This window comes from Bombina bombina, chromosome 12, assembly GCF_027579735.1.
Source record: "Bombina bombina isolate aBomBom1 chromosome 12, aBomBom1.pri, whole genome shotgun sequence".
NCBI classification, from domain to species: domain Eukaryota; kingdom Metazoa; phylum Chordata; class Amphibia; order Anura; family Bombinatoridae; genus Bombina; species Bombina bombina.
Window position 1 is genome coordinate 3,173,527 of NC_069510.1, and position 24,889 is coordinate 3,198,415.

General features: G+C 40.1%; 1 protein-coding gene across 2 annotated transcripts in view; it reads left to right on the forward strand.

The window, feature by feature from the left end:
* LOC128643001 (surfeit locus protein 1) overlaps positions 1-24,889 on the forward strand; it is a 182,515-nt gene that overhangs the window by 91,838 nt on the left and 65,788 nt on the right. For both annotated transcript variants that reach the window (XM_053695921.1, XM_053695920.1), the window contains exon 6: positions 779-851. In XM_053695921.1, the coding sequence (XP_053551896.1) occupies positions 779-851 (73 nt within the window). The remainder of the gene's footprint in view (positions 1-778; positions 852-24,889) is intronic.

Consider the following 24,889-nt stretch of genomic DNA (forward strand, 5'->3'; position numbering starts at 1 on the left):
CCACAAGTAATGAAGATGATCCGTGGACTCATCGTGTCTAAAAAGAAACAAATTTATCAGGTAAACATAAATTTTCTTTTTTTACATAGAGACGTCCAGGTGATATTTTCCTGTTCGTTATGCTGCATCACTTTCAAGTAATTAAGCATATGCATAATACTCATATGCTAAATCACTTGAAACTGATGCAGTATAACTGTAAAAAGCTGACATGAAAATATCACCTGAGCATCTTTATGTAAAAAAGGAAGATATTTTACCTCACAATCTCCTCAGCTCAGCAGAGTAAGTTCTGTGTAAAAAGTTATACTCAGCTGCTGTCCAGCTGCAGGTTAAAAAAAATAAAAAAATTAAGAAATGTACTGTAGCTAATCAGCATCAGCAGTGCTGAGGTCATGAACTCTTTTACTGTGATCTCATGAGATTTGACTTAACTCTCATGAGATTTCATAGTAAGCTTCCTTTACCTGATTGGTGAAATAATATGAGAGTGCACGAGGCTCATCCCCTAAGCTGTCCCAGGACAGACATACTAATATGCTTCTTAGAAATCCTTTACAATGGGATGTGGCTACTGAGGAACTTTTGAGGTAAAATATCTTTCTTTTTTGCATAGAGATGTTCAGGTGATATTTTCTAGTCAGCTTTTTACAGCTATGCTGCATCACTTTCAAGTGTTTAAACATTTGGGTATTATGGCCCTTTAAGTGAGTAATGCTCACTACTGCATTAGCTTTACATTCATAAACCTCCTCATGCTGTGTTTTGTTCCTGACAGAATCACTATCCTGGTGAACCGAGGATTTGTCCCCAGGAAGAGGATTAATCCAGAAGTTCGACAGAAAGGGCAGGTATGGGGGTGCCCTGTTGTTCCAGCTCAGGAGGAGATTTGTAGGGAGTCTGTAATCTGACTGCACACAAGCCTGACTGACTTAAAATACCCACTGACAGGTCAGGTTACTGTAAAGTAGAGTTTGTTTGTAGCCCATGAGGTCAGTAAAGCCTGTCCTGTTAGTAGCTCGTGTGGTCAGGAAAGCCTGTCCTGTTAGTAGCTCGTGAGGTCAGGAAAGCCTGTCCTGTTAGTAGCTCGTGAGGTCAGGAAAGCCTGTCCTGTTAGTAGCTTGTGAGGTCAGGAAAGCCTGTCCTGTTAGTAGCTCGTGAGGTCAGTAAAGCCTGTTGTGTTTGTAGCCCATGAGGTCAGTAAAGCCTGTCCTGTTTGTAGCCCGTGAGGTCAGTAAAGCCTGTCCTGTTAGTAGCTTGTGAGGTCAGTAAAGCCTGTCCTGTTAGTAGCTCGTGAGGTCAGTAAAGCTTTTTGTGTTTGTAGCTTGTGAGGTCAGTAATGCTTGTTGTGTTTGTAGCCCGTGAGGTCAGTAAAGTCTATTGTGTTTGTAGCTCATGAGGTCATTAAAGTCTGTTCTGTTTGTAGCTCATGAGGTCAGTAAAGTCTGTCCTGTTAGTAGCCCATGAGGTCAGTAAAGTCTGTTGTGTTTGTAGCTCATGAGGTCAGTAAAGTCTGTTGTGTTTGTAGCTCATGAGGTCAGTAAAGTCTGTTGTGTTTGTAGCTCATGAGGTCAGTAAAGTCTGTTGTGTTTGTAGCTCATGAGGTCAGTAAAGCTTGTCCTGTTAGTAGCCCATGAGGTCAGTAAAGTATGTCCTTTTTTGTAGCTCATGAGGTCAGTAAAGTATGTCCTGTTTGTAGCTCATAAGGTCAGTAAAGTATGTCCTGTTTGTAGCTCATGAGGTCAGTAAAGCTTGTTGTGTTTGTAGCCCATGAGGTTAATAAAGTCTGTTGTGTTAGTAGCCCGTGAGGTCAGTAAAGCTTGTCCTGTTAGTAGCTTGTGAGGTCAGTAAAGTATGTCCTGTTTGTAGCTCATGAGGTCAGTAAAGTCTGTTGTGTTATTAGCCCGTGAGGTCAGTAAAGCCTGTTGTTTTTGTAGCCCATGAGGTCAGTAAAGTCTGTAGTGTTAGTAGCCCGTGAGGTCAGTAAAGTCTGTTGTGTTAGTAGCCCGTGAGGTCAGTAAAGCTTGTCCTGTTAGTAGCCTGTGAGCTCAGTAAAGTATGTCCTGTTTGTAGCTCATGAGGTCAGTAAAGTCTGTTGTGTTAGTAGCCCGTGAGGTCAGTAAAGCTTGTCCTGCTAGTAGCCCGTGAGGTCAGTAAAGCTTGTCCTGTTAGTAGCCCGTGAGGTCAGTAAAGCTTGTCCTGTTAGTAGCCTGTGAGGTCAGTAAAGTATGTCCTGTTTGTAGCTCATGAGGTCAGTAAAGTCTGTTGTGTTAGTAGCCTGTGAGGTCAGTAAAGCTTGTCCTGTTAGTAGCCTGTGAGGTCAGTAAAGTATGTCCTGTTTGTAGCTCATGTGGTCAGTAAAGACTGTTGTGTTAGTAGCTCATGAGGTCAGTAATGCTTGTTGTGTTTGTAGCCCGTGAGGTCAGTAAAGTCTATTGTGTTTGTAGCTCGTGAGGTCAGTAAAGTCTGTTGTGTTTGTAGCTCATGAGGTCAGTAAAGTCTGTTGTGTTTGTAGCTCATGAGGTCAGTAAAGTCTGTTGTGTTTGTAGCTCATGAGGTCAGTAAAGTCTGTTGTGTTTGTAGCTCATGAGGTCAGTAAAGTCTGTTGTGTTTGTAGCTCATGAGGTCAGTAAAGTCTGTTGTGTTTGTAGCGCATGAGGTCAGTAAAGCTTGTTGTGTTTGTAGCTCATGAGGTCAGTAAAGTCTTTTGTGTTTGTAGCCCGTGAGGTCAGTAAAGCCTGTCCTGTTAGTAGCCCGTGAGGTCAGTAAAGCTTGTTGTGTTTGTAGCTTGTGAGGTCAGTAAAGCTTGTTGTGTTTGTAGCCCGTGAGGTCAGTAAAGCTTGTTGTGTTTGTAGCCCGTGAGGTCAGCAAAGCCTGTCCTGTTAGTAGCTCGTGAGGTCAGTAAAGCCTGTCCTGTTAGTAGCTCGTGAGGTCAGTAAAGCCTGTCCTGTTTGTAGCCCTTTGAGGACAGCAAAGCCTGCCCTGTATGTAGCCCGTGACAACAGCAAAGCCTGTCCTGTTTTGTAGCCCATGAGGACAGCAAAGCCTGTCCTGTTTGTAGCCTGTGAGGACAGCAAAGCCTGTCCTGTTTGTAGCCTGTGAGGACAGCAAAGCCTGTCCTGTTTGTAGCCTGTGAGGACAGCAAAGCCTGTCCTGTTTGTAGCCTGTGAGGACAGCAAAGCCTGTCCTGTTTGTAGCCTGTGAGGACAGCAAAGCCTGTCCTGTTTGTAGCCTGTGAGGACAGAAAAGCCTGTCCCGTTAGTAGCCCGTGAGGACAGCAACGCCTGTCCTGTTTGTAGCCTGTGAGAACAGCAACGCCTGTCCTGTTTGTAGCCCGTGAGAACAGCAACGCCTGTGCTGTTTGTAGCCTGTGAGGACAGCAAAGCCTGTCCTGTATGTAGCCTGTGAGGACAGCAAAGCCTGTCCTGTATGTAGCCTGTGAGGACAGCAAAGCCTGTCCTGTATGTAGCCTGTGAGGACAGCAAAGCCTGTGCTGTTTGTAGCCTGTGAGGTCAGTAAAGCCTGTCCTGTATGTAGCCTGTGAGGACAGCAAAGCTTCTCTGTGGTTATGATTGGCGGCTTATCCCGCTACGTTGACTACATTTTAAAAAGAGCGATCCCTAAATTGTACTTTCTATAGCTGGTGGTCTTTTGCGAGGTAAGAGAGTAGCAGAATGTGTGATAAAGTAATTGGCTTTCATGCATGAAGCATTTTTTTACATAATTACAGTGGATAAGTGGAAACCATTGTCTTTTGCAAGTCCTGACTTGTAATATTATTTATTTGTAGCAGTGCCCAGAAAATGTCTTACAGCTGTCTACTGACCTGTGTCTACTGACTTGTAATATTATTTATATGTAGCAGAGCCCAGAAAATGTCTTACAGCTGTTACTGACCTCTACTGACTTGTAATATTATTTATTTGTAGCAGTGCCCAGAAAATGTCTTACAGCTGTCTACTGACTTGTAATATTATTTATTTGTAGCAGAGCCCAGAAAATGTCTTACAGCTGTCTACTGACTTGTAATATTATTTATTTGTAGCAGAGCCCAGAAAATGTCTTACAGCTGTCTACTGACTTGTAATATTATTTATTTGTAGCAGTGCCCAGAAAATGTCTTACAGCTGTCTACTGACTTGTAATATTATTTATTTGTAGCAGAGCCCAGAAAATGTCTTACAGCTGTTACTGACTTTGTAATATTATTTATTTGTAGCAGTGCCCAGAAAATGTCTTACAGCTGTCTACTGACTTGTAATATTATTTATTTGTAGCAGAGCCCAGAAAATGTCTTACAGCTGTTACTGACCTCTACTGACTTGTAATAATATTTATTTGTAGCAGTGCCCAGAAAATGTCTTACAGCTGTCTACTGACTTGTAATATTATTTATTTGTAGCAGAGCCCAGAAAATGTCTTACAGCTGTCTACTGACTTGTAATATTATTTATTTGTAGCAGTGCCCAGAAAATGTCTTACAGCTGTCTACTGACTTGTAATATTATTTATTTGTAGCAGAGCCCAGAAAATGTCTTACAGCTGTTACTGACTTTGTAATATTATTTATTTGTAGCAGTGCCCAGAAAATGTCTTACAGCTGTCTACTGACTTGTAATATTATTTATTTGTAGCAGAGCCCAGAAAATGTCTTACAGCTGTTACTGACTTTGTAATATTATTTATTTGTAGCAGAGCCCAGAAAATGTCTTACAGCTGTTACTGACCTCTACTGACTTTGTAATATTATTTATTTGTAGCAGTGCCCAGAAAATGTCTTACAGATTTTATTGTCCTCTACTGACTTGTAATATTATTTATTTGTAGCAGTGCCCAGAAAATGTCTTACAGCTGTCTACTGACCTGTCTACTGACTTGTAATATTATTTGTTTGTAGCAGTGCCCAGAAAATGTCTTACAGCTGTCTACTGACCTGTCTACTGACTTGTAATAATATTTATTTTTATCAGTGCCCAGAAAATGTCTTACAGCTGTCTACTGACTTGTAATATTATTTATTTGTTGCAGTGCCCAGAAAATGTCTTACAGCTGTCTACTGACTTGTATTATTATTTATTTGTTGCAGTGCCCAGAAAATGTCTTACAGCTGTCTACTGACTTGTAATATTATTTATTTGTTGCAGTGCCCAGAAAATGTCTTACAGCTGTCTACTGACTTGTAATATTATTTATTTGTAGCAGAGCCCAGAAAATGTCTTACAGCTGTTATTGTCCTCTACTGACTTGAGGTCAGTAAAGCTTGTCCTGTTAGTAGCCCATGAGGTCAGTAAAGTATGTCCTTTTTTGTAGCTCATGAGGTCAGTAAAGTATGTCCTGTTTGTAGCTCATAAGGTCAGTAAAGTATGTCCTGTTTGTAGCTCATGAGGTCAGTAAAGCTTGTTGTGTTTGTAGCCCATGAGGTTAATAAAGTCTGTTGTGTTAGTAGCCCGTGAGGTCAGTAAAGCTTGTCCTGTTAGTAGCTTGTGAGGTCAGTAAAGTATGTCCTGTTTGTAGCTCATGAGGTCAGTAAAGTCTGTTGTGTTATTAGCCCGTGAGGTCAGTAAAGCCTGTTGTTTTTGTAGCCCATGAGGTCAGTAAAGTCTGTAGTGTTAGTAGCCCGTGAGGTCAGTAAAGTCTGTTGTGTTAGTAGCCCGTGAGGTCAGTAAAGCTTGTCCTGTTAGTAGCCTGTGAGCTCAGTAAAGTATGTCCTGTTTGTAGCTCATGAGGTCAGTAAAGTCTGTTGTGTTAGTAGCCCGTGAGGTCAGTAAAGCTTGTCCTGCTAGTAGCCCGTGAGGTCAGTAAAGCTTGTCCTGTTAGTAGCCCGTGAGGTCAGTAAAGCTTGTCCTGTTAGTAGCCTGTGAGGTCAGTAAAGTATGTCCTGTTTGTAGCTCATGAGGTCAGTAAAGTCTGTTGTGTTAGTAGCCTGTGAGGTCAGTAAAGCTTGTCCTGTTAGTAGCCTGTGAGGTCAGTAAAGTATGTCCTGTTTGTAGCTCATGTGGTCAGTAAAGACTGTTGTGTTAGTAGCTCATGAGGTCAGTAATGCTTGTTGTGTTTGTAGCCCGTGAGGTCAGTAAAGTCTATTGTGTTTGTAGCTCGTGAGGTCAGTAAAGTCTGTTGTGTTTGTAGCTCATGAGGTCAGTAAAGTCTGTTGTGTTTGTAGCTCATGAGGTCAGTAAAGTCTGTTGTGTTTGTAGCTCATGAGGTCAGTAAAGTCTGTTGTGTTTGTAGCTCATGAGGTCAGTAAAGTCTGTTGTGTTTGTAGCTCATGAGGTCAGTAAAGTCTGTTGTGTTTGTAGCGCATGAGGTCAGTAAAGCTTGTTGTGTTTGTAGCTCATGAGGTCAGTAAAGTCTTTTGTGTTTGTAGCCCGTGAGGTCAGTAAAGCCTGTCCTGTTAGTAGCCCGTGAGGTCAGTAAAGCTTGTTGTGTTTGTAGCTTGTGAGGTCAGTAAAGCTTGTTGTGTTTGTAGCCCGTGAGGTCAGTAAAGCTTGTTGTGTTTGTAGCCCGTGAGGTCAGCAAAGCCTGTCCTGTTAGTAGCTCGTGAGGTCAGTAAAGCCTGTCCTGTTAGTAGCTCGTGAGGTCAGTAAAGCCTGTCCTGTTTGTAGCCCTTTGAGGACAGCAAAGCCTGTCCTGTATGTAGCCCGTGACAACAGCAAAGCCTGTCCTGTTTTGTAGCCCATGAGGACAGCAAAGCCTGTCCTGTTTGTAGCCTGTGAGGACAGCAAAGCCTGTCCTGTTTGTAGCCTGTGAGGACAGCAAAGCCTGTCCTGTTTGTAGCCTGTGAGGACAGCAAAGCCTGTCCTGTTTGTAGCCTGTGAGGACAGCAAAGCCTGTCCTGTTTGTAGCCTGTGAGGACAGCAAAGCCTGTCCTGTATGTAGCCTGTGAGGACAGAAAAGCCTGTCCCGTTAGTAGCCCGTGAGGACAGCAACGCCTGTCCTGTTTGTAGCCTGTGAGAACAGCAACGCCTGTCCTGTTTGTAGCCCGTGAGAACAGCAACGCCTGTGCTGTTTGTAGCCTGTGAGGACAGCAAAGCCTGTCCTGTATGTAGCCTGTGAGGACAGCAAAGCCTGTCCTGTATGTAGCCTGTGAGGACAGCAAAGCCTGTCCTGTATGTAGCCCGTGAGGACAGCAAAGCCTGTGCTGTTTGTAGCCTGTGAGGTCAGTAAAGCCTGTCCTGTATGTAGCCTGTGAGGACAGCAAAGCTTCTCTGTGGTTATGATTGGCGGCTTATCCCGCTACGTTGACTACATTTTAAAAAGAGCGATCCCTAAATTGTACTTTCTATAGCTGGTGGTCTTTTGCGAGGTAAGAGAGTAGCAGAATGTGTGATAAAGTAATTGGCTTTCATGCACGAAGCATTTTTTTACATAATTACAGTGGATAAGTGGAAACCATTGTCTTTTGCAAGTCCTGACTTGTAATATTATTTATTTGTAGCAGTGCCCAGAAAATGTCTTACAGCTGTCTACTGACCTGTGTCTACTGACTTGTAATATTATTTATATGTAGCAGAGCCCAGAAAATGTCTTACAGCTGTTACTGACCTCTACTGACTTGTAATATTATTTATTTGTAGCAGTGCCCAGAAAATGTCTTACAGCTGTTACTGACCTCTACTGACTTGTAATAATATTTATTTGTAGCAGTGCCCAGAAAATGTCTTACAGCTGTCTACTGACTTGTAATATTATTTATTTGTAGCAGAGCCCAGAAAATGTCTTACAGCTGTCTACTGACTTGTAATATTATTTATTTGTAGCAGTGCCCAGAAAATGTCTTACAGCTGTCTACTGACTTGTAATATTATTTATTTGTAGCAGAGCCCAGAAAATGTCTTACAGCTGTTACTGACTTTGTAATATTATTTATTTGTAGCAGTGCCCAGAAAATGTCTTACAGCTGTCTACTGACTTGTAATATTATTTATTTGTAGCAGAGCCCAGAAAATGTCTTACAGCTGTTACTGACTTTGTAATATTATTTATTTGTAGCAGAGCCCAGAAAATGTCTTACAGCTGTTACTGACCTCTACTGACTTTGTAATATTATTTATTTGTAGCAGTGCCCAGAAAATGTCTTACAGATTTTATTGTCCTCTACTGACTTGTAATATTATTTATTTGTAGCAGTGCCCAGAAAATGTCTTACAGCTGTCTACTGACCTGTCTACTGACTTGTAATATTATTTGTTTGTAGCAGTGCCCAGAAAATGTCTTACAGCTGTCTACTGACCTGTCTACTGACTTGTAATAATATTTATTTTTATCAGTGCCCAGAAAATGTCTTACAGCTGTCTACTGACTTGTAATATTAATTTGTTGCAGTGCCCAGAAAATGTCTTACAGCTGTCTACTGACTTGTAATATTATTTATTTGTTGCAGTGCCCAGAAAATGTCTTACAGCTGTCTACTGACTTGTAATATTATTTATTTGTTGCAGTGCCCAGAAAATGTCTTACAGCTGTCTACTGACTTGTAATATTATTTATTTGTAGCAGAGCCCAGAAAATGTCTTACAGCTGTTATTGTCCTCTACTGACTTATAATATTATTTATTTGTAGCAGTGCCCAGAAAATGTCTTACAGCTGTTACTGTCCTCTACTGACTTATAATACTATTTATTTGTAGCAGTGCCCAGAAAATGTCTTACAGCTGTTACTGTCCTCTACTGACTTATAATACTATTTATTTGTAGCAGTGCCCAGAAAATGTCTTACAGCTGTTACTGACTTCTGTATGCTGACTTGTAATATTATTTTCTTTCCTATGGCATGGAAAGTCCACAAATTCATTCTAATTACTAGTGGGATATTAACTCCTGGCCAGCAGGAGGCGGCAAAGAGCACCCCAGCAGAGCTGTTAAATGTCACTTCCCTTACCCATAACCCCCATTCTCTTTGCCTTGATCACAGAAGGATGGCGAAGGTGTCTGAAGATTTAAATCCTTTAATGGGTACTTTTCCCTGCAAGCAAGGATTGGGGTCAAGCTGTGTCCATGTCAATCTCTTTAGTAGGAGTAATGGTGGCTTATAGCAGTTAGAAGGCGGTAAGGTAGTCTTTGCTTAAATTCTAACATTTATACTACCCCTATATAGTAAACCAGAGTTGGTTACTGAGGAACAACCATGAGTTTTCAAAAAAAAAATGTTTTATGTTTCATACTTGAGGTCTTTTCTGACATGAGGGCTTCTAGGAATTTTCATTCCCTTTTTAACTTCAATGGATCAATCTAGGATTTCATGGAGGTCCAGACAACCTTGGATAAGGGGAAACTATTCTAAATTCTTCCTCTGACTCTAGTCAGTATGAAGGGGCCACCCTCGATACAGTCTTGGATAAAGTAAGGGGCAGGCTTTTCTTCTTTCGGAAGTCTTGGATACACAATGTCCCAGATCCTTGGGCTGTGGAAGTAGTTTCCCAGGGATACATGATAGGGTTCAAGTCCTGTCTCCCCAGGGGCTGATTTAGCATGTCAAAGTTTTTCTGCATACCATGGGAAGAGAGAGTCATTCTTAAACTGTGTAAAGGGCCTATCTTCTCTAGGAGTTTTTGTCCCAGTTCCTTAAATGGAACAGAATCAAGGATTTTATTCAAATCTTTTTGTGGTTCCCAAGAAAGATGGAATTTTCCGACCCATATTGGACCTCAAGTGTCTCAACAAATTCCTCAAGGTTCCGTCCTTCAAATGGAGACTATTCGTTCCATTCTTCCCTTCGTTCAGGATGGTCGGTACATGTCTACCATAGACCTGAAGGACGCTTATCTTCATGTTCCGATTTACAGGGAATGTCACCAATTCCTGCGGTTTGCCTTTCTGGACAGACTTTTCCAGTTTGTTGCCCTTCCCTTTGTCCTTGCTACGGTTCCTCAAATTTTTACAAAAATTTTAGGGGCCCTTTTGGCAGTGATCAGATCTCAGGGAATTGTGGTGGCACCATACCTGGACGACTCTTGGTTCAGGCACTATCTTTTCAGTTAGCAAGATTTCATACTGAGATGTTGTCTATCCTATGTTCCCACGGGTAAGTGAATCTGCAAAGGCTGTGACACTTTGGTGAAGTCATGGGACTCTTCAGAATTGGGATAAAAATGTGTGCAGTATTGCAGGGCATGGAGCTGTTACATTATATGTGCAGTATTGCAGGGTATGGAGCTGTTACATTATGTGTGCAGTATTACAGGGTATACAGCTGTTACATTATGTGTGCAGTATTACAGGGTATAGAGCTGTTACATTATGTGTGCAGTATTACAGGGTATAGAGCTGTTACATTATGTGTGCAGTATTACAAGGTAAAGAGACGTTACATTATGTGTGCAGTATTACAGGGTATAGAGCCGTTACATTATGTGTGCAGTATTACAGGGTATGGAGCTGTTACATTATGTGTGCAGTATTACAGGGTATACAGCTGTTACATTATGTGTGCAGTATTACAGGGTATGGAGCTGTTACATTATGTGTGCAGTATTACAGGGTATAGAGCTGTTACATTATGTGTGCAGTATTACAGGGTATGGAGCTGTTACATTATGTGTGCAGTATTACAGGGTATAGAGCTGTTACATTATGTGTGCAGTATTACAGGGTATAGAGCTGTTACATTATGTGTGCAGTATTACAGGGTATAGAGCTGTTACATTATGTGTGCAGTATTACAGGGTATACAGCTGTTACATTATGTGTGCAGTATTACAGGGTATAGAGCTGTTACATTATGTGTGCAGTATTACAGGGTATAGAGCTGTTACATTATGTGTGCAGTATTACAGGGTATAGAGCTGTTACATTATGTGTGCAGTATTACAGGGTATAGAGCTGTTACATTATGTGTGCAGTATTACAGGGTATAGAGCTGTTACATTATGTGTGCAGTATTACAGGGTATACAGCTGTTACATTATGTGTGCAGTATTACAGGGTATAGAGCTGTTACATTATGTGTGCTGTATTACAGGGTATAGAGCTGTTACATTATGTGTGCAGTATTACAGGGTATACAGCTGTTACATTATGTGTGCAGTATTACAGGGTATAGAGCTGTTACATTATGTGTGCAGTATTACAGGGTATAGAGCTGTTACATTATGTGTGCTGTATTACAGGGTATAGAGCTGTTACATTATGTGTGCAGTATTACAGGGTATACAGCTGTTACATTATGTGTGCAGTATTACAGGGTATAGAGCTGTTACGTTATGTGTGCAGTATTACAGGGTATAGAGCTGTTACATTATGTGTGCAGTATTACAGGGTATAGAGCTGTTACATTATGTGTGCAGTATTACAGGGTATAGAGCTGTTACATTATGTGTGCAGTATTACAGGGTATAGAGCTGTTACATTATGTGTGCAGTATTACAGGGTATAGAGCTGTTACATTATGTGTGCAGTATTACAGGGTATAGAGCTGTTACATTATGTGTGCAGTATTACAGGGTATAGAGCTGTTACATTATGTGTGCAGTATTACAGGGTATAGAGCTGTTACATTATGTGTGCAGTATTACAGGGTATAGAGCTGTTACATTATGTGTGCTGTATTACAGGGTATACAGCTGTTACATTATGTGTGCTGTATTACAGGGTATAGAGCTGTTACATTATGTGTGCAGTATTACAGGGTATAGAGCTGTTACATTATGTGTGCAGTATTACAGGGTATAGAGCTGTTACATTATGTGTGCAGTATTACAGGGTATAGAGCAGTATTACAGGGTATAGAGCAGTATTACAGGGTATAGAGCTGTTACATTATGTGTGCAGTATTACATGGTATAGAGCTGTTACATTATGTGTGCAGTATTACAGGGTATACAGCTGTTACATTATGTGTGCAGTATTACAGGGTATAGAGCTGTTACATTATGTGTGCAGTATTACAGGGTATAGAGCTGTTACATTATGTGTGCAGTATTACAGGGTATAGAGCCGTTACATTATGTGTGCAGTATTACAGGGTATAGAGCTGTTACATTATGTGTGCAGTATTACAGGGTATAGAGCCGTTACATTATCAGGCCCATTTATCAAGCTCCGTATGGAGCTTGAAGGGCTGTGTTTCTGGCGAGTCTTCAGACTCGCCAGAAACACAAGTTATGAAGCAGCGGTCTAAAGACCGCTGCTTCATAACCCTGTCCGCCTGCTCTGAGCAGGCGGACAGGAACCGCCGGAAATCAACCCGATCGAATACGATCGGGTTGATTGACAGCTCCCTGCTGGCGGCCGATTGGCCGCAAGTCAGCAGGGGGCGGCGTTGCACCAGCAGCTCTTGTGAGCTGCTGGTGCAATGTTAAATGTGGAGAGCGTATTGCTCTCCGCATTTAGCGAGGTCTTGCGGACCTGATCCGCAGTGTCGGATCAGGTCCGCAAGCCCTTTGATAAATGGGCCCCTATGTGTGCAGTATTACAGGGTATAGAGCCGTTACATTATGTGTGCAGTATTACAGGGTATAGAGCTGTTACATTATGTGTGCTGTATTACAGGGTATAGAGCTGTAACAGTATGTGTGCAGTATTACAGGGTATACAGCTGTTACATTATGTGTGCAGTATTACAGGGTATAGAGCAGTATTACAGGGTATAGAGCAGTATTACAGGGTATAGAGCAGTATTACAGGGTATAGAGCTTTTACATTATATGTGCAGTATTACAGGGTATAGAGCCGTTACATTATGTGTGCAGTATTACAGGGTATAGAGCTGTTACATTATGTGTGCAGTATTACAGGTATAGAGCTGTTACATTATGTGTGCAGTATTACAGGGTATAGAGCTGTTACATTATGTGTGCAGTATTACAGGGTATAGAGCTGTTACATTATGTGTGCAGTATTACAGGTATAGAGCTGTTACATTATGTGTGCAGTATTACAGGGTATAGAGCTGTTACATTATGTGTGCAGTATTACAGGGTATAGAGCTGTTACATTATGTGTGCAGTATTACAGGGTATACAGCTGTTACATTATGTGTGCAGTATTACAGGGTATAGAGCCGTTACATTATGTGTGCAGTATTACAGGGTATAGAGCCGTTACATTATGTGTGCAGTATTACAGGGTATAAAGCTGTTACATTATGTGTGCAGTATTACAGGGTATAGAGCTGTTACAGTATGTGTGCAGTATTACAGGGTATAGAGCTGTTACATTATGTGTGCAGTATTACAGGGTATAGAGCTGTTACATTATGTGTGCAGTATTACAGGGTATAGAGCCGTTACATTATGTGTGCAGTATTACAGGGTATAGAGCTGTTACATTATGTGTGCAGTATTACAGGGTATACAGCTGTTACATTATGTGTGCAGTATTACAGGGTATAGAGCTGTTACATTATGTGTGCAGTATTACAGGGTATAGAGCAGTATTACAGGGTATAGAGCAGTATTACAGGGTATAGAGCTGTTACATTATGTGTGCTGTATTACAGGGTATAGAGCTGTTACATTATGTGTGCAGTATTACAGGGTATAGAGCAGTATTACAGGGTATAGAGCTGTTACATTATGTGTGCAGTATTACAGGGTATAGAGCTGTTACATTATGTGTGCAGTATTACAGGGTATACAGCTGTTACATTATGTGTGCAGTATTACAGGGTATACAGCTGTTACATTATGTGTGCAGTATTACAGGGTATAGAGCTGTTACATTATGTGTGCAGTATTACAGGGTATAGAGCTGTTACATTATGTGTGCAGTATTACAGGGTATAGAGCTGTTACATTATGTGTGCAGTATTACAGGGTATAGAGCTGTTACATTATGTGTGCAGTATTACAGGGTATAGAGCTGTTACATTATGTGTGCAGTATTACAGGGTATAGAGCTGTTACATTATGTGTGCAGTATTACAGGGTATAGAGCTGTTACATTATGTGTGCAGTATTACAGGGTATACAGCTGTTACATTATGTGTGCAGTATTACAGGGTATACAGCTGTTACATTATGTGTGCAGTATTACAGGGTATACAGCTGTTACATTATGTGTGCAGTATTACAGGGTATAGAGCTGTTACATTATGTGTGCAGTATTACAGGGTATAGAGCTGTTACATTATGTGTGCAGTATTACAGGGTATACAGCTGTTACATTATGTGTGCTGTATTACAGGGTATAGAGCTGTTACATTATGTGTGCAGTATTACAGGGTATAGAGCCGTTACATTATGTGTGCAGTATTACAGGGTATAGAGCCGTTACATTATGTGTGCAGTATTACAGGGTATAGAGCTGTTACATTATGTGTGCAGTATTACAGGGTATAGAGCTGTTACATTATGTGTGCAGTATTACAGGGTATAGAGCTGTTACATTATGTGTGCAGTATTACAGGGTATAGAGCTGTTACATTATGTGTGCAGTATTACAGGGTATACAGCTGTTACATTATGTGTGCAGTATTACAGGGCATGGAGCTGTTACATTATGTGTGCAGTATTACAGGGTATACAGCTGTTACATTATGTGTGCAGTATTACAGGGTATACAGCTGTTACATTATGTGTGCAGTATTACAGGGTATACAGCTGTTACATTATGTGTGCAGTATTACAGGGTATACAGCTGTTACATTATGTGTGCAGTATTACAGGGTATAGAGCAGTTACATTATGTGTGCAGTATTACAGGGTATAGAGCTGTTACATTATGTGTGCAGTATTACAGGGTATAGAGCTGTTACATTATGTGTGCAGTATACAGGGTATACAGCTGTTACAATAGTGTGCAGTATTACAGGGTATACAGCTGTTACATTATGTGTGCAGTATTACAGGGTATACAGCTGTTACATTATGTGTGCAGTATTACAGGGTATAGAGCTGTTACATTATGTGTGCAGTATTACAGGGTATAGAGCTGTTACATTATGTGTGCAGTATTACAGGGTATAGAGCTGTTACATTATGTGTCAGTATTACAGGGTATACGAGCTGTTACATTATGTGTGGCAGTATTACAGGGTATAGAGCGTTACATTATGTGGGCAGTATTACAGGGTATAGAGCTGTTACATTATGTGTGCAGTATTACAGGGGTATAGAGCGTTACATTATGTGTGCAGTATTACAGGGTATAGAGCTGTTACATTATGTGTGCAGTATTACAGGGTATAGAGCTGTAACAGTATGTGTGCAGTATTACAGGGTATAGAGCTGTTACATTATGTGTGCAGTATTACAGGGTATAGAGCCGTTACATTATGTGTGCAGTATTACAGGGTATAGAGCTGTTACATTATGTGTGCAGTATTACAGGGTATAGAGCTGTTACATTATGTGTGCAGTATTACAGGGTATAGAGCCGTTACATTATGTGTGCAGTATTACAGGGTATAGAGCTGTTACATTATGTGTGCAGTATTACAGGGTATAGAGCTGTTACATTATGTGTGCAGTATTACAGGGTATACATCTGTTACATTATGTGTGCAGTATTACAGGGTATAGAGCTGTTACATTATGTGTGCAGTATTACAGGGTATAGAGCTGTTACATTATGTGTGCAGTATTACAGGGTATAGAGCTGTTACATTATGTGTGCAGTATTACAGGGTATAGAGCTGTTACATTATGTGTGCTGTATTACAGGGTATAGAGCTGTTACATTATGTGTGCAGTATTACAGGGTATACAGCTGTTACATTATGTGTGCAGTATTACAGGGTATAGAGCCGTTACATTATGTGTGCAGTATTACAGGGTATACAGCTGTTACATTATGTGTGCAGTATTACAGGGTATAGAGCTGTTACATTATGTGTGCAGTATTACAGGGTATAGAGCTGTTAGCATTATGTGTGCAGTATTACAGGGTATAGAGCTGTTACATTATGTGTGCAGTATTACAGGGTATAGAGCTGTTACATTATGTGTGCAGTATTACAGGGTATAGAGCTGTTACATTATGTGTGCAGTATTACAGGGTATAGAGCTGTTACATTATGTGTGCAGTATTACAGGGTATAAGCTGTTACATTATGTGTGCAGTATTACAGGGTATAGAGCTGTTACATTATGTGTGCAGTATTACAGGGTATAGAGCTGTTACATTATGTGTGCAGTATTACAGGGTATAGAGCTCTTACATTATGTGTGCAGTATTACAGGGTATAGAGCTGTTACATTATGTGTGCAGTATTACAGGGTATAGAGCTGTTACATTATGTGTGCAGTATTACAGGGTATACAGCTGTTACATTATGTGTGCAGTATTACAGGGTATAGAGCTGTTACATTATGTGTGCAGTATTACAGGGTATAGAGCTGTTACATTATGTGTGCAGTATTACAGGGTATAGAGCTGTTACATTATGTGTGCAGTATTACAGGGTATAGAGCTGTTACATTATGTGTGCAGTATTACAGGGTATACAGCTCTTACATTATGTGTGCAGTATTACAGGGTATAGAGCAGTATTACAGGGTATAGAGCTGTTACATTATGTGTGCAGTATTACAGGGTATAGAGCTGTTACATTATGTGTGCAGTATTACAGGGTATAGAGCTGTTACATTATGTGTGCAGTATTACAGGGTATAGAGCTGTTACATTATGTGTGCAGTATTACAGGGTATACAGCTGTTACATTATGTGTGCAGTATTACAGGGTATACAGCTGTTACATTATGTGTGCAGTATTACAGGGTATACAGCTGTTACATTATGTGTGCAGTATTACAGGGTATACAGCTGTTACATTATGTGTGCAGTATTACAGGGTATACAGCTGTTACATTATGTGTGCAGTATTACAGGGTATACAGCTGTTACATTATGTGTGCAGTATTACAGGGTATAGAGTTGTTACATTATGTGTGCAGTATTACAGGGTATAGAGCTGTTACATTATGTGTGCAGTATTACAGGGTATAGAGCTGTTACATTATGTGTGCAGTATTACAGGGTATACAGCCGTTACATTATGTGTGCAGTATTACAGGGTATACAGCCGTTACATTATGTGTGCAGTATTACAGGGTATAGAGCTGTTAAATTATGTGTGCAGTATTACAGGGTATAGAGCTGTTACGTTATGTGTGCAGTATTACAGGGTATAGAGCCGTTACATTATGTGTGCAGTATTACAGGGTATAGAGCTGTTAAATTATGTGTGCAGTATTACAGGGTATAGAGCTGTTACGTTATGTGTGCAGTATTACAGGGTATAGAGCCGTTACATTATGTGTGCAGTATTACAGGGTATAGAGCCGTTACATTATATGTGCAGTATTACAGGGTATAGAGCTGTTACATTATGTGTGCAGTATTACAGGGTACAGAGCCGTTACATTATGTGTGCAGTATTACAGGGTATAGAGCCGTTACATTATATGTGCAGTATTACAGGGTATAGAGCCGTTACATTATGTGTGCAGTATTACAGGGTACAGAGCCGTTACATTATGTGTGCAGTATTACAGGGTATACAGCTGTTACATTATGTGTGCAGTATTACAGGGTATAGAGCTGTTACATTATGTGTGCAGTATTACAGGGTATAGAGCTGTTACATTATGTGTGCAGTATTACAGGGTATAGAGCTGTTACATTATGTGTGCAGTATTACAGGGTATAGAGCCGTTACATTATGTGTGCTGTATTACAGGGTATAGAGCTGTTACATTATGTGTGCAGTATTACAGGGTATAGAGCTGTTACATTATGTGTGCAGTATTACAGGGTATACATCTGTTACATTATGTGTGCAGTATTACAGGGTATAGAGCTGTTACATTATGTGTGCAGTATTACAGGGTATAGAGCTGTTACATTATGTGTGCAGTATTACAGGGTATAGAGCTGTTACATTATGTGTGCAGTATTACAGGGTATAGAGCTGTTACATTATGTGTGCTGTATTACAGGGTATAGAGCTGTTACATTATGTGTGCAGTATTACAGGGTATACAGCTGTTACATTATGTGTGCAGTATTACAGGGTATAGAGCCGTTACATTATGTGTGCAGTATTACAGGGTATACAGCTGTTACATTATGTGTGCAGTATTACAGGGTATAGAGCTGTTACATTATGTGTGCAGTATTACAGGGTATAGAGCTGTTGCATTATGTGTGCAGTATTACAGGGTATAGAGCTGTTACATTATGTGTGCAGTATTACAGGGTATAGAGCTGTTACATTATGTGTGCAGTATTACAGGGTATAGAGCTGTTACATTATGTGTGCAGTATTACAGGGTATAGAGCCGTTACATTATGTGTGCAGTATTACAGGGTATAAAGCTGTTACATTATGTGTGCAGTATTACAGGGTATAGAGCTGTTACATTATGTGTGCAGTATTACAGGGTATAGAGCCGTTACATTATGTGTGCAGTATTACAGGGTATAGAGCTCTTACATTATGTGTGCAGTATTACAGGGTATAGAGCAGTATTACAGGGTATAGAGCTGTTACATTATGTGTGCAGTATTACAGGGTATAGAGCTGTTACATTATGTGTGCAGTATTACAGGGTATAGAGCTGTTACATTATGTGTGCAGTATTACAGGGTATAGAGCTGTTACATTATGTGTGCAGTATTACAGGGTATACAGCTCTTACATTATGTGTGCAGTATTACAGGGTATAGAGCAGTATTACAGGGTATAGAGCTGTTACATTATGTGTGCAGTATTACAGGGTATAGAGCTGTTACATTATGTGTGCAGTATTACAGGGTATAGAGCTGTTACATTATGTGTGCAGTATTACAGGGTATAGAGCTGTTACATTATGTGTGCAGTATTACAGGGTATACAGCTGTTACATTATGTGTGCAGTATTACAGGGTATACAGCCGTTACATTATGTGTGCAGTATTACAGGGTATACAGCTGTTACATTATGTGTGCAGTATTACAGGGTATACAGCTGTTACATTATGTGTGCAGTATTACAGGGTATACAGCTGTTACATTATGTGTGCAGTATTACAGGGTATACAGCTGTTACATTATGTGTGCAGTATTACAGGGTATACAGCTGTTACATTATGTGTGCAGTATTACAGGGTATAGAGTTGTTACATTATGTGTGCAGTATTACAGGGTATAGAGCTGTTACATTATGTGTGCAGTATTACAGGGTATAGAGCTGTTACATTATGTGTGCAGTATTACAGGGTATACAGCCGTTACATTATGTGTGCAGTATTACAGGGTATACAGCCGTTACATTATGTGTGCAGTATTACAGGGTATAGAGCTGTTAAATTATGTGTGCAGTATTACAGGGTATAGAGCTGTTACGTTATGTGTGCAGTATTACAGGGTATAGAGCCGTTACATTATGTGTGCAGTATTACAGGGTATAGAGCTGTTAAATTATGTGTGCAGTATTACAGGGTATAGAGCTGTTACGTTATGTGTGCAGTATTACAGGGTATAGAGCCGTTACATTATGTGTGCAGTATTACAGGGTATAGAGCCGTTACATTATATGTGCAGTATTACAGGGTATAGAGCTGTTACATTATGTGTGCAGTATTACAGGGTACAGAGCCGTTACATTATGTGTGCAGTATTACAGGGTATACAGCTGTTACATTATGTGTGCAGTATTACAGGGTATACAGCTGTTACATTATGTGTGCAGTATTACAGGGCATGGAGCTGTTACATTATGTGTGCAGTATTACAGGGTATAGAGCTGTTACATTATGTGTGCAATATTACAGGGTATAGAGCTGTTATATTATGTGTGCAGTATTACAGGGTATAGAGCTGTTACATTATGTGTGCAGTATTACAGGGTATAGAGCTGTTACAGTATGTGTGCAGTATTACAGGGTATAGAGCTGTTACATTATGTGTGCAGTATTACAGGGTATAGAGCTGTTACATTATGTGTGCAGTATTACAGGGAATACAGCTGTTACATTATGTGTGCAGTATTACAGGGTATACAGCTGTTACATTATGTGTGCAGTATTACAGGGTATAGAGCTGTTACATTATGTGTGCAGTATTACAGGGTATACAGCTGTTACATTATGTGTGCAGTATTACAGGGTATACAGCTGTTACATTATGTGTGCAGTATTGCAGGGTATAGAGCCGTTACATTATGTGTGCATTATTACAGGGTATAGAGCTGTTACATTATGTGTGCAGTATTACAGGGTATAGAGCCGTTACATTATGTGTGCAGTATTACAGGGTATAGAGCCGTTACATTATGTGTGCAGTATTACAGGGTATAGAGCTGTTACATTATGTGTGCAGTATTACAGGGTATAGAGCCGTTACATTATGTGTGCAGTATTACAGGGTATACAGCTGTTACATTATGTGTGCAGTATTACAGGGTATAGAGCTGTTACATTATGTGTGCAGTATTACAGGGTATGGAGCTGTTACATTATGTGTGCAGTATTACAGGGTATAGAGCTGTTACATTATGTGTGCTGTATTACAGGGTATAGAGCTGTTACATTATGTGTGCAGTATTACAGGGTATAGAGCTGTTACATTATGTGTGCAGTATTACAGGGTATAGAGCTGTTACATTATGTGTGCAGTATTACAGGGTATAGAGCTGTTACATTATGTGTGCAGTATTACAGGGTATACAGCTGTTACATTATGTGTGCAGTATTACAGGGTATACAGCTGTTACATTATGTGTGCAGTATTACAGGGTATGGAGCTGTTACATTATGTGTGCAGTATTACAGGGTGTACAGCCGTTACATTATGTGTGCAGTATTACAGGGTATAGAGCCGTTACATTATGTGTGCAGTATTACAGGGTATAGAGCCGTTACATTATGTGTGCAGTATTACAGGGTATAGAGCCGTTACATTATGTGTGCAGTATTACAGGGTATACAGCTGTTACATTATGTGTGCAGTATTACAGGGTATACAGCTGTTACATTATGTGTGCAGTATTACAGGGTATAGAGCTGTTACATTATGTGTGCAGTATTACAGGGTATAGAGCTGTTACATTATGTGTGCAGTATTACAGGGTATAGAGCTGTTACATTATGTGTGCAGTATTACAGGGTATAGAGCTGTTACAGTATGTGTGCAGTATTACAGGGTATACAGCCGTTACATTATGTGTGCAGTATTACAGGGTATAGAGCTGTTACATTATGTGTGCTGTATTACACGGTATAGAGCTGTTACATTATGTGTGCTGTATTACAGGGTATAGAGCTGTTACATTATGTGTGCTGTATTACACGGTATAGAGCTGTTACATTATGTGTGCTGTATTACAGGGTATAGAGCTGTTACATTATGTGTGCTGTATTACAGGGTATAGAGCTGTTACATTATGTGTGCAGTATTACAGTGTATAGAGCTGTTACATTATGTGTGCAGTATTACAGGGTATGGAGCTGTTACATTATGTGTGCAGTATTACAGGGTATAGAGCTGTTACATTATGTGTGCAGTATTACAGGGTATAGAGCTGTTACATTATGTGTGCAGTATTACAGGGTATAGAGCTGTTACATTATGTGTGCAGTATTACAGGGTATAAAGCTGTTACATTATGTGTGCAGTATTACAGGGTATAAAGCTGTTACATTATGTGTGCAGTATTACAGGGTATACAGCTGTTACATTATGTGTGCAGTATTACAGGGTATAAAGCTGTTACATTATGTGTGCAGTATTACAGGGTATAGAGCTGTTACATTATGTGTGCAGTATTACAGGGTATACAGCTGTTACAGTATGTGTGCAGTATTACAGGGTAAAGAGCTGTTACATTATGTGTGCAGTATTACAGGGTATAGAGCTGTTACATTATGTGTGCAGTATTACAGGGTATAGAGCTGTTACATTATGTGTGCAGTATTACAGGGTATAGAGCTGTTACATTATGTGTGCTGTATTACAGGGTATAGAGCTGTTACATTATGTGTGCAGTATTACAGGGTATAGAGCTGTTACATTATGTGTGCAGTATTACAGGGTATACAGCTGTTACATTATGTGTGCAGTATTACAGGGTATAGAGCTGTTACATTATGTGTGCAGTATTACAGGGTATACAGCTGTTACATTATGTGTGCAGTATTACATGGTATAGAGCTGTTACATTATGTGTGCAGTATTACAGGGTATACATCTGTTACATTATGTGTGCAGTATTACAGGGTATAGAGCTGTTACATTATGTGTGCAGTATTACAGGGTATACATCTGTTACATTATGTGTGCAGTATTACAGGGTATACATCTGTTACATTATGTGTGCAGTATTACAGGGTATAGAGCTGTTACATTATGTGTGCAGTATTACAGGGTATAGAGCTGTTACATTATGTGTGCAGTATTACAGGGTATACAGCTGTTACATTATGTGTGAAGTATTACAGGGTATAGAGCAGTATTACAGGGTATAGAGCAGTATTACAGGGTATAGAGCTGTTACATTATGTGTGCAGTATTACAGGGTATACAGCTGTTACATTATGTGTGCAGTATTACAGGGTATACAGCTGTTACATTATGTGTGCAGTATTACAGGGTATAGAGCAGTATTACAGGGTATAGAGCAGTATTACAGGGTATAGAGCAGTATTACAGGGTATAGAGCAGTATTACAGGGTATAGAGCTTTTACATTATGTGTGCAGTATTACAGGGTATAGAGCTGTTACATTATGTGTGCAGTATTACAGGGTATAGAGCTGTTACATTATGTGTGCAGTATTACAGGGTATAAAGCTGTTACATTATGTGTGCAGTATTACAGGGTATAGAGCTGTTACATTATGTGTGCAGTATTACAGGGTATGTGTGCAGTATTACAGGGTATGTGTGCAGTATTACAGGGTATGTGTGCAGTATTACAGGGTATGTGTGCAGTATTACAGGGTTTGTGTGCAGTATTGCAGGGTATAGAGCCGTTACATTATGCGGGCAGTATTGCAGGGTATGGAGCTGCTACATTACGGACACGTTGCTTTTCTTTCTTTGTTTTTTTGGGATGATTCTGCTAGGAGAGAGAGGTATTTTTACCTGAGGGCTCTTGAGGGGTCCATTTCATATTTTGACTTATTTGGAGCAAGTGTGTGTTCACTTTATGGCTGTTTGCCTATGTGGGACTGTTTTAAGTGCAGGGTATTTTGCGCGCTTTGAATAGATGCGCGGTCACGTGATCGCTGGGCTATTCTTCCGCCAGAAGTGGATATTTTCCTCAGAATGCAGCGGTGATCGGAGGAGACAGTTCAGATTCTGATAAGAGCTGATTTGGTTATTCTTTCTCTGTACCGCTGCTTATCGGAGTGGTGCGACCGGAGGGGTCCAGTGAAGTTTAAACTTATAGCGGGGCCTTTTCTATAGAAAGTCCTGAATAGATGTCATTTTATAATCTGCTAGATGTTTATTCTTTTGGGCTAAAAAATTACTTTCATTATTAAATGGGCCAATACTTAATTTAGAATGGATTATGATCCAAACCTTTCTATTACTTTTGAAAAATGTTTGTACTGCTTAGAGGAACAGATTATTCCTCCTGTGCAGTTTTGCTCCAAATGTGTGTCAGAGGTTACTTTCAAAGAATAAAGATTCTTCTTTCTTCTGTTAAGTGTGATCAGTCCACGGGTCATCATTACTTCTGGGATATTACTCCTCCCCAACAGGAAGTGCAAGAGGATTCACCCAGCAGAGCTGCATATAGCTCCTCCCCTCTACGTCACTCCCAGTCATTCTCTTGCACCCAACGACTAGATAGGATGTGTGAGAGGACTATGGTGATTATACTTAGTTTTTATCTTCAATCAAGAGTTTGTTATTTTAAAATAGCACCGGAGTGTGTTATTATCTCTCTGGCAGAGTTTGAAGAAGAATCTACCAGAGTTTTTGTTATGATTTTAGCTGGAGTAGTTAAGATCATATTGCTGTTTCTCGGCCATCTGAGGAGAGGTAAACTTCAGATCAGGGGACAGCGGGCAGATGAATCTGCATAGAGGTATGTAGCAGTTTTTATTTTCTGATAATGGAATTGATGAGAAAATCCTGCCATACCGATATAATGTCATGTATGTATACTTTACACTTAAGTATTCTGGGGAATGGTACTTCACTAGAATTACACTGTAAGAAATACATAAAGCTGTTTAATAACTAGAGATTATGTTTAACGTTTTTGCTGGAATGTAAAATCGTTTTCATTTACTGAGGTACTGAGTGAATAAATGTTTGGGCACTATTTTTCCACTTGGCAGTTGCTTAATCTGTTTTCTGACAGTTTCTGTTCTCCCTCACTGCTGTGTGTGAGGGGGAGGGGCCGTTTTTTGGCGCTTTTACTACGCATCAAATATTTCAGTCAGCAACTCATTGTATTCCCTGCATGATCCGGTTCATCTCTACAGAGCTCAGGGGTCTTCAAAACTTATTTTGAGGGAGGTAATTTCTCTCAGCAGAGCTGTGAGAATTGTAGTTTGACTGAGATAAAAAACGTTTATTCTGTAATTTGTTTCCTGCTTTCAGAATTTGTTATCTTTGCTAATGGGATTAAACCTTTGCTAAAGTTGTGTTGTTTACAAGGATTGAGGCTATAACTGTTTCAATTTATTAATTTTCAACTGTCATAGATCTTCTGTGCTTCTTAAAGGCACAGTACGTTTTAATATTATTCTAATTGAATTGTATTTCCAAGTTGCAAGTTTATTTGCTAGTGTGTTAAACATGTCTGATTCAGAGGATGATACCTGTGTCATTTGTTGCAATGCCAAAGTGGAGCCCAATAGAAATTTATGTACTAACTGTATTGATGCTACTTTAAATAAAAGTCAATCTGTACAAATTGAACAAATTTCACCAAACAACGAGGGGAGAGTTATGCCGACTAACTCGCCTCACGTGTCAGTACCTACATCTCCCGCTCAGAGGGAGGTGCGTGATA